The 10,073-nt window shown below is 40.9% G+C and overlaps 1 protein-coding gene across 1 annotated transcript; it reads right to left on the bottom strand.

Annotated features, from left to right (window-relative positions):
- Window positions 1-465: 465 nt before the first annotated feature.
- LOC112112744 (natural killer cells antigen CD94-like) lies at window positions 466-6,154 on the bottom strand. The gene is made up of 7 exons (XM_024208783.2): window positions 6,061-6,154; window positions 4,035-4,130; window positions 3,517-3,612; window positions 2,898-3,059; window positions 1,821-1,972; window positions 930-1,033; window positions 466-583 (listed from the first exon to the last, which is right to left on the bottom strand). Exons 1-7 carry the CDS (start codon window positions 6,152-6,154, stop codon window positions 466-468), a joined length of 822 nt encoding a protein of 273 aa, XP_024064551.2.
- Between the last annotated feature and the right edge of the window lie 3,919 nt (window positions 6,155-10,073).

The following is a 10,073-nucleotide window of genomic DNA, read 5'->3' on the forward strand; positions in this document are numbered from 1 at the left end:
CTCTAGACACCCACAGCTCAATCCCCAGTCACCAAGATGGTGATTCTCTTCCTCTCCCATTCCTCTTTTGTCTCTGTATGAGCCTCATTGATTGTATTTTGTTTGAATTTACACAGTAAGCTCTTTGGGGCAAATTGTATTTTTCTGTAAAACACCCAGTGCACAAACAACACTCTATATTTTTTACAAAGTATTTATTAATATTTGCACGAATGGCCTCTGAAATCAACTCTTATCACCCAGATGTGAATGACAGTCATTCAGTATGGTGGGAGTGCTCTGGTTGGCTGGAGAAGATTCCAGTTTGGGGTCTCTGCCCTGCTTCTTGACAGTCTGCTGTGTATTTTATCACCTGAAACTGCAGCCCTCAGTCTGAATGGTAACACAGCAAATCGAAGTGATTTCTCTTTGTCTTTGGAGCATCCCAGGAAATGTGTCTCGGATGCTGTGATCCTCAGGCTTCAGCTAAGCAGCTCTCTTCACACAAATACAGCAATATCGTTGTGCACAATTATAGGAGGAGGCTTCTCCTGCATTCAAAAGTGCACAGGACTCTCCAGGCTCTTTCTTCTTTACTTGGAACCTGGGGTGGAAAGCTACATTTAACGCTCAGCCATGCCATTTTTTTAAAATCACAAACAGTGTCATTGCATTTGGCTGCCTAAATATTGGGGTTAACTTGCCTTACCTATTAATTTCACTTCTCAGAATTACTTATCCTGCTAATGTTATTCAATTGTTTAATTATGTTTATTCATTTAGATTTAAACAATCCAAATAGCACCACTCCTTCCTGTGAGAATTTGTAAAAGTAAAACATGCACAATAATTCTATACGTTCAGTAGCAGTGCCAGACTGCAAATTCTGTAAGAAATGCACAAGGATGTAAAACACAAGTGAACAGCTTCTAGATCTGCCAGAGACTTACAGGTCAGTGGAATGAGCTGTGCCATCCTCCCACATCCAGCTTGTAGCAGCTCCCGTACGGAATAGTCCAATCCAGTGAAAACACGCCAGTCTGTTTATGAAATCCTGTTTGGGAACAAGACTAAATCATTTACATCAATCCACTTTGGTAGGTATATGGATACCAGGGATGAGAATGAGGTTGATGTGTCCCAAACAGGACCAGTGTTTCGTAATGCCCATACGTTGGCCAATCACACCCCATTTTTTCCAAAATAGTTAACCATAGATTGTATGAGATTTTTGCCCAATTTGATCTGCACCTGCCCCTCCAGGGAAGCATCACAGCTACTGTCCTGGCTGAGAAGAACTGATAGGATACCCTGGAGAACAAGTCAACACAATTGTCCCATCAGTCAGGGGTATCACTAATGAGAGAGATGGGGAGTTCTCTTCCCAAGCAGCACAGACACTAACCCAACAGCATTTCCAGCCTCTGTTAAAGAGAGACAAAGCTTGGTTTTATTCTCAGATGGGTTTCATTTCATTGAATTCAGTGGAGGAAGTCCTGATTCACGATGGAGTGAGAGGAGACTCAGACCCTAGGAATGGACTCTGTGCTTTCCTCGTGCTATGCAGAGCACTAATCCCTAGGCTAGGACATCACACTCCCTTTAATCAGTCCTGAAGTCAGTGATAAAATTTGGATTCACTCCTTCTCTGGTGCCCAAAATCTGCCCAGTGTCTCTTGGGGACACAGCTCTGAATACAACACAAGCAGTTTAGAGGGTCATTTTACCCTGCCAGTGTTCTTTTTCATTTTATACCCATATCCCACTTCTCCAGCAGATGAATATTGGGCAGGTGTAGTTTGGAAAATACAGGAAAATAAGGCAAAGGGTAAATTCCCTACCAGTTCTTCCTTGTTCTCTATCCTCAGCAGTCTGGAGCTGTGAGACGAGCAGTATTCTCGACTCTTCTGCCAGGAGCTCCTTTCATGTGTAAAATGGTAACACTTCCTTCTATGCTGTATCCAGCCTTCAGGGCAAGAGCTGCATTTATCTCCTTGAAAAAGAGAGCAATATAGACCCATCATATTTCTCTATTGATGGGTGCGACACAGTGTGATACAGAATGTCACCGTGTACTAGCTAGTGTGTATATTTCTCCCTGGGAATGTACTGTTTGTCTTGCCAGCTAGGATGAAGCTGATGTGGGTGCCCCCAAAATAACCTGGCGTATGGGATACTTGGGTCAAGGCTCTTTTCTGAATCAGGCAGAGCAGGGACTTAACCCTGATTCTCCCTCATCCTGCATGAGTCCCCTCAACTCCAGGCTATTGGCTACTCAAGGGTTTCTCTGTGTTTTCACGGAAAACTTTGAAAGGTCTCGGTTTTATCCCAACATGAAATGGGAAAATTTTGAATTCTCAAAAGTGCTCATGGGACAGGAAACCTGTTTCCCATCCAGCTCCATTCAGATCACAATGAACAAGAAAGGTAATGAGAGCAATTGTGCAGGAGGTAGCAACAATGAGATGCCTTTCTAAACAACTTGCTTCTGTTGCAGATGAGTCATCATCATCATGGCCTCATTTTCAAAGTGATGGCAACAATGATGTTGACTAGGATGAAAACCTAATAGCAGCAGCCTAGTTGTCTCTTGCATTTGTCAAAATCCCTCTGTTTATCAGTGTCTTTCCCTTGTACCATTGAGAGATGTAAATTGGGAAGAAGCCACCCAGGTTCCTCTACTTTGAAGCTAGTGAGCCAGGGATAATTTATTATGTCCACTGTTTAGGACACCATATTTTTGCTAAGATTTGTTTGTGGCTTTCCATGTAATTAATATTTAGATGAGGCCCTTGTACATTTTGTGCACAGCGACGGAAGTAACTTTTGTTGTTAATAAAGACAAGGAGAGCTGGATTCTGATAAAGCAACAATATTACCATAAAGGATATAACAGAAGAGTGAGCTCTGATCGATACCTTCCCTATTCACAGCATTTGAGAGTTCTGTGTTATTGGCTTGGAGATCATCTCTTTGCTGAGTACAGTTTTTCAGGGTTTTCTGCAATTGGGTGAAGTTTTTCAGAATAGCCTGTTTCTGGATAAGTTCCTCACTTCTTACTTGATGGGAAGCCTGGAGAACTTAAATCCACATCCCAAGAAATCAGTTAAAACAAAATTCAATACACTTATATAAATCATTTGCATTTTGCATTATAAGGATGCTAACAGCAACCATGACCGTTATCATTATGGCTTACACATTAGGGATTGAACTGGTGACCTTCTGAGCTAAAAGCATGAACTACTACAACTTGAATGAAAGACCTGGTCTACCCTGGAAGGATAGGTCAACATAGCTACAGTAGACACACCCTTAAAGGCATCTCAGCTTCTCACGTGTTTTACTGGTAAAATTCAAATCACAGCTCGGCAGGCTACAGGTTCTGAATACCAGTTGTTTTCACAAAGTAATGCAAACTATGACAGTGTCTCACATATGCATTTACACACATCACTCAAATACTTATTAGAAGATCCCTTCTAAACATTATAATGGTTCAGATAATGTTTTGTTGCCTTCTTGGCAAATACTTACACTTGGCACCCAAAACCCCTGCAGTTACTAGCAAAGCCAGGCAGAGGAGCCCCAGAATCACTGTAATGAGCCATGGTGAAGATGGAGAAGGAGATTCTAACAGAAATAAGAGAGAAAATGAAAATGAAAGCAAAGATGACTAGATCTCTGGGATCAGAACAGAGCTCTCAGCCACACCAGTCTACCAAAGCCAGAACCCACCTCTATGGAGCTAAACCAATCCAATAATAATAGCTATTGAATATGTGCTCAATAAATCTTGTGTGAATTGAGAAGATGTGGAGAAAACAGTGAAGTCCAGATCTGTCACATCCCAATTTCTGCCCAGGCATTGGCACAGTGTGGTCCTAAGCGAGCTCCCATTAACATGCCATTTCCTTCCACAGTAGACAAAATTCTAATTTTATGGTTCATTAAACATGAGGCCATGGACAGCGGCTACACCAGGAGGAGGATGTTTGACTATGAACACTTTGATAAAAGAAAGTAAGGAGCCAGAAGCTCATAGTGCATAATACCTTTGCTCTCTGCACTTGTAGGTCTTTGTTGCCTCTGCTGCTTTGAAGGAGTGTGAAACTTCAGATCAGAGTAGGTTATTTCCTGCTCACTGGTTTCTGGATGGAAAGACAGCTCTATGAAATTGTCATCACAGTAGATGGGAACATAACTTCATAGATGTTAAGGCTAGAAGTCACCATTATGAGCATCAGGTCTGAATTCCTGCGTAATGTAACACAGACCATAGAACCTCACCCTGTAATTCCTGTTTCCAAAACTAATAATTTGTGGTTGAATTGAGCGATATCTTTTAGAAAGAGAGTAAATCTTCATTTAAAGACTCCAAATGGTGGAGAATTATCACATTCCTTGGTAATCTGTTCCATTGGTTAATTGCACACATTGTTCAAAATTTGTGTCAGATTTCCAATTTGACCTTTATCAGAGTCATCCAATTAGGAAGCAGAAACAATAGCATGTGACTTAGGTGACCGATCACATTGATCCAATAGTGAAGTATGAACAGTGAATTCTTGAAGCAGTAGCCACTGCAAATAGTTGACAGCCTACTCCAAGCTTGGAACATAAACTACACACTGGATAATTTCATATAGAAACCCATTTTTAAAAAATTGACGCCTGTTCTCAGATAAGTCATGAACAGAACAAGAGGTGAATTCTCTGAGAGTCAGATTCTTTAATTGTGACTCATGTTGAGTTGTATCTTGTTCTGTGAATATGAATAAGGAAAGGAATCAGAATCTGGCCCTGAATTTTTTTCCCCTGCAGTAATGGCCTAGTAAGACTGAGTAAAATTTAGTAAGGACATCAGGATTTGGCCCAAAGGCTGTAGCCAGTTAGAGTATGTCCATCCCAGACAGAAAGCACATAGTAAGGTGGTGACGTACATTTGTTTCTTATTATTTTCTGCTATCTGACCTTTTGAAGCTACACCCTGAGGAGAGGAGCATTGACTGGGGATTACCTGTTCTCAGAAACTGCAGATCAAAGGCCTGAGCTGTACAAAGTAACAGTTGAACTATCCAGTTGGGTATCTGGCTTCTGATCATAAAAACTGACATAAACTTGGGACCAAGAGTTTGAAAGACTCACCCTACCAGAGCTCTGTGTTGGAGCTGGGGGTGACCTCAGGTAAGCTTTTAGCATGTATATAGGTTCTTTTATTGTTTTAAAATATGTTTTCTCTTTAATGCTTTTTCCCTAAGAATAAATACAGTTTGCTTTGTGAAGGTTGGTTGGTAACTGGAATACACTGTTATAGCCCTTGTAAAAGAGTTAACTGCAGGTGCTGGTCCCCGATCAGACCTGCTGGGAAATCACAATGAGGTGCAGAGGTACTGCAAGCCTAAACCCCCAGAAGGCAAGATGTGGGTCTCTGCCTCAAGAGATGTGAGAGCTGGGAAGCCAAAATCTTCAGTGGGTGCCCTCAAGGAAGAGCTGGAGGGAGGTCAAAGATGTAGTTAAGCCTGGAACCGTGTGAATGCTTATCCTCAGGTCCAAGAGACCTATCTCATGAGTGATGGCTCCAAATCTTTGCTGACTGACAGAAAGATTCCATGATGAGGCTGCAGGCCATGGAAGTTCTGGAAAACCTGAACAGTCAACTCAAGATGGAAAATATTGGCTCACGGAGCAATCCACTGAGGTGCTTTCTCCTATAGACCAACTGGGGACAGCTGACCAGTCACAGGTGAACTAGTCTCTTCCCTCATAAAGGGCCAGTACCACCCTGTGACACAAGAGTTTATTACTTCATAATCAAATAATTGTATTCCAGGGCTTTGTAGGCACAAAGCCAACTCCTTCCCATACCTGGAAGACTATGCATTTCTTGGGGCTCCTTTATATCATACAGACTGACACAAAACTAACAACATAGTTTTACTGACATTTGAGAAAAAACTCTAACACAGATTCTTGATATATAACGTTAGGGTTTGTAGGATAAAGTTCAAGAAGGAGATTTGAGTGGGGCTAAAAGCATAATGTTAGACATAGATTCAGGAGATTATAAATATACAGTACCTATGATCCTGGTGTGCTTTGGTCTTCGTTTTCTCTTCTGCTCTGCGGGAGTATGAAATCTGAGGTCCACATAGGTCACTGACTGCTCACTCATTTCTGGTGGGTTATGGGATAGAAATTCCAGAGATGGGGTTAGTGAACTGAGATGAATATTGGGATTTGTACCTCAGTGAAATGAGCTTTTAGAGTCAGTAAAAGCATCAACATGAACAAGAGCAATGTAACAGGACAGCCTGCTCAGTGGCTCGGTAAGAGCGCTCCTGCGTTGCTCTCGGACACTTAACTCCCACATAACAAAGGCCAGAAGAAACATATTCTACCATTTATGGCTAGGTAGGCCACTCCATCTCATCCCAGTGGGTGATGATTTGGCCTCACATATACACACTTTTGTCACCTCCTGGCTGGTCTAGCAATGCTTTTTAGCAGGGTATGAAGCCATCAGCCTCAGGACCCTCCAACTACTACAGAACGATGCAGCCTGTCTCCTCGGCAACACAGGCTGCCATAAGCACCTCACACCAGTCCTCCACTCACTGTACTGGCTCCCTATAGAATGCCAGGTCAAATTAAAGATCTCAGTTCCTATCTTTATGGTGCTCCATGCCTGGCCCCACAATACCAAAGAGATTGCCTAAAGTGCCAGAATCAGGCCATGTGACCAACAACTCCGCTTCTTTGGCACAATGGAACTTTCTACCACAAGGACAAAACTTGTCTATACAGGAGACGGAGCTTTTTCAGGGCCCATCTGGGATCATGGAGCAAATTTCCACAGGAAATAATAACCACCTCAAATATCACCACCTTTTGCTACAAGTGCAAGGCGCACCTCTCAAACTTTGTCTTGGCTAACATAAACATATAACTCAGAGCACATATAATTTATTTTAAAGGAAAACAACCCCACCTCCCTCCAAACTACACTTTTCACACAATTTCCCCCAGGCGGGGAAAAGAAAAGTACAAACTGTATGTGATAGATGTTAGTCACCTCCCTTAACGCACCTCTGAAAGGTAGTCAGATATATGGTGATGAGGGTTGCATAAGAACATGTGAAGAATAGAGCACTTTATCTCCTTCTGATACTGGTAACTGCCTGTATTTATAAAAAAGAAGGTAAATATTATAGAATGATGCAGGCCCTACCTAATTACGGATGCAATTTAGTTTCCATTAGAAGTTCAATTTTGGGGCTCTACATAAATCACCAAAAAAGCAACTTTGACTTAAAATTGATAGGAGAGAACTTGGTCCAAGGTAAAAAAAATTCTGCAAAATTTGAAGTGATTTGAAACAAGTTGTTTGTCAGATTTCTACCCTAAAAATATCACTTTTCATTACAGTTCAAATATTCTTGTAGACATTTTCTTTTTGCCATGCAATTAAAATAACATAAATAAATACAATTTAATTTACTAGACTCCCCTAGAGATCAAATAACTGCTGGCAATAGCTGCTTATTTAAAAAAAACAGTTGTTAGCCCATTTCTTTGCAAGGGGAGAGCTCACAGTGAAACCTGATTACTGGGGACATTTGGGAAAAGAAATTTTCCACTGAAAGTCACACAAAGGGAAATGCTAAATTCCCTGAAGTTTGCTGATAGAGCCGGCTGAAGATTTTCCATCATAACTTTTTTGTAATGGAAAATTGGGGGTTTGACCGAACATAAATATTTGAGGAAAGGATCTGCTTTCCTTTTTTTTAGGAAGAAAACTCAAAATCCAATCCTCAAAATTTTCATCCATGCACAGAAAATTTTGGGCAAAAACCTGACAAAACACAAAACCACTAGTACACCTCTACCTCAATATAACGCTGTCCTCGGGAGCCAAAAAATCTTACCGTGTTATAGGTGAAACCGCGTTATATTGAACTTGCTTTGATCCACCAGAGTGCGCAGCCCCGCCCCCCCGGAGCACTGCTTTACCGCGTTATATCTGAATTCGTGTTATATCGGGTCATGTTATATCGAGGTAGAGGTGTACAGTTAAACATTTTCAGACAGAAACTAAAAATGTTTTGGTTTTTCGATTACTAGTCAAAACTTTCCATGAAAAAATCCCACTTTCCAAACTGATCTATTTGTGGGGATTTCTCCTTTTTGGCAGAACTCTGTAGAGGAATGTCCCCTCCCCATTCTCCACATAAGCTTCCTGTTCTAGCCCATTCTCCCCTTTCACTCGTCACTTCAGCATTGGCTCTCTGATACCTATAGGAAGGAAGACTTGCTCCTTGTATGTGGGAGGGAATATGAACATGGGAAGGGTACCTGAAGAAAGCAGGAGGAACTGGTGGGGAGAGAAATCAAAACAGCACTCCCCATTCCTGTGGTCCTAGTGAGATCTGAGATCTGTAGCAAAGGAGAACACCCAAGAAACCTTCTGAAAATCACTGGATCCACTTTCAAGCTTCTGCATTTCCTGGGGTTCCTGTGTGTGATGTTCGTTTTATTTGAGGTTAGTTTAATTCTAATGTTCTTGGAAGGCAAAATTCGTACTGTGTCCCTGCAATTTTAACTTCCCCTTAACAAAGTTCTTGTGTGAAATTGAATATACTTTGGTTACCTCCATGTCTTACTCAAAGGATGTTGAAGAGCAAGCAATGAAAACATTTTTTTATTTTTATTGAAAAAGGTAAACTACATGTTTTAAACCCCATATTTTGCTGCACATCTTCATGAAATGTTAGAGAAACTACTTATAGCTTGACTCATGTCAGAAGAAGCCGGGAAGAGATAGTTACAGGGAGATGACAAGTACAGTCATGGTACTATATTATCAGAGGACAGCCTTCTAGCACTCTAGAAGTGCTATGTCTTCTCCTTAAAATACTTTGTGTAAATTTGAGAGCCTCTAAATCCATGAATATATCCACTAATTAAAGGAAATTCAGATAAAATTCAACAAAAGAACTCATTGATGAGGAAAGATTAAGGGCTTGATGTAAGAACTGCAGAAAAACCTTAACTCCCATGGAAGTCAATGGAAGTTGTGTGTGGTTTAACAATCACTAAGGGGCCTATCATCATTGAGAAAAGAAAGGAAGTAAAATCGCTAGAGATGAGATGGATGCTACTTAAACAATATTAAAGTCTCAGAGAATACACGTACCATTAAATGAAAAAAGAACCAGAAAGGCAAGGAATAAGCCAATATGGCTACATGGTAGAATTCAACAGGCAATTCAAGCCAAAGAGAGTTACTTCAACATTTGGAAATCTGACTCTACTGAAGGCAATAAAGAGGATCATAAATTACAGCAGGCAATAAGTAAGAAGAAAATTAGAAGAATCAAAATGCATTTGGAAGAGCAAATAGCTAAAGGTGTAAAAACAAACTAGAGATTCTTTAAGTCTAGCAGAAGCAGGAAGCCTATAAAAGAATCTGTGGGTCTGATGAATAATCAGCAGTTATAGGGAGCGATTAAGAATGAGAAATGATTTCTTTGCATCAGTCTTCACCACAGAGGATGTGAGGGGGAGATTCCTACCCTGACCTGCCATTTTCTGGTAACAGAGATTGAACTGTAGGGGGAAGAGGTGCTGGGGCCACCTAATTATTTATAAATCAGTAAGCCACTAGCCTAGATGGTACATCTCAGAGTTCTGAAGGAGCCCAAGTATGAATTAGCTGAACAGCTGCTAACAACAATATGCCGTCTCATTAAAAACAGAGAATTTGAGGGTAGCAAATGTTGTACCTATATTTGAAAAAGGCTTTAGGGGAGCTCCAGGAAAATATAGATCAGCAAGCCTTATATCTGTACCTGGTAAATTGGTTGTAAAGATATTTAAAACAATAACAAAACACCTGGAAGATCATGATATGATAGGGTCTAACCAGCACAGATTCTGCAAAGGATAATCATGTCTCATGAATCTTTTAGAATTCTTTATGAGAACCAGCTGGCATAATCTCTGTAGACTTTAGAAAGGCCTTTGAGAAGGTCCTGCACAAGAAGCTAAGTCGTCATGGGGTGAGAGGCACAGTGTAGTAATGGATCAAAAAC

This window comes from Terrapene carolina, unplaced genomic scaffold (genome assembly GCF_002925995.2).
Source record: "Terrapene carolina triunguis isolate 2854851 unplaced genomic scaffold, T_m_triunguis-2.0 Scaffold740, whole genome shotgun sequence".
Classification (NCBI taxonomy): Eukaryota; Metazoa; Chordata; order Testudines; family Emydidae; genus Terrapene; species Terrapene triunguis.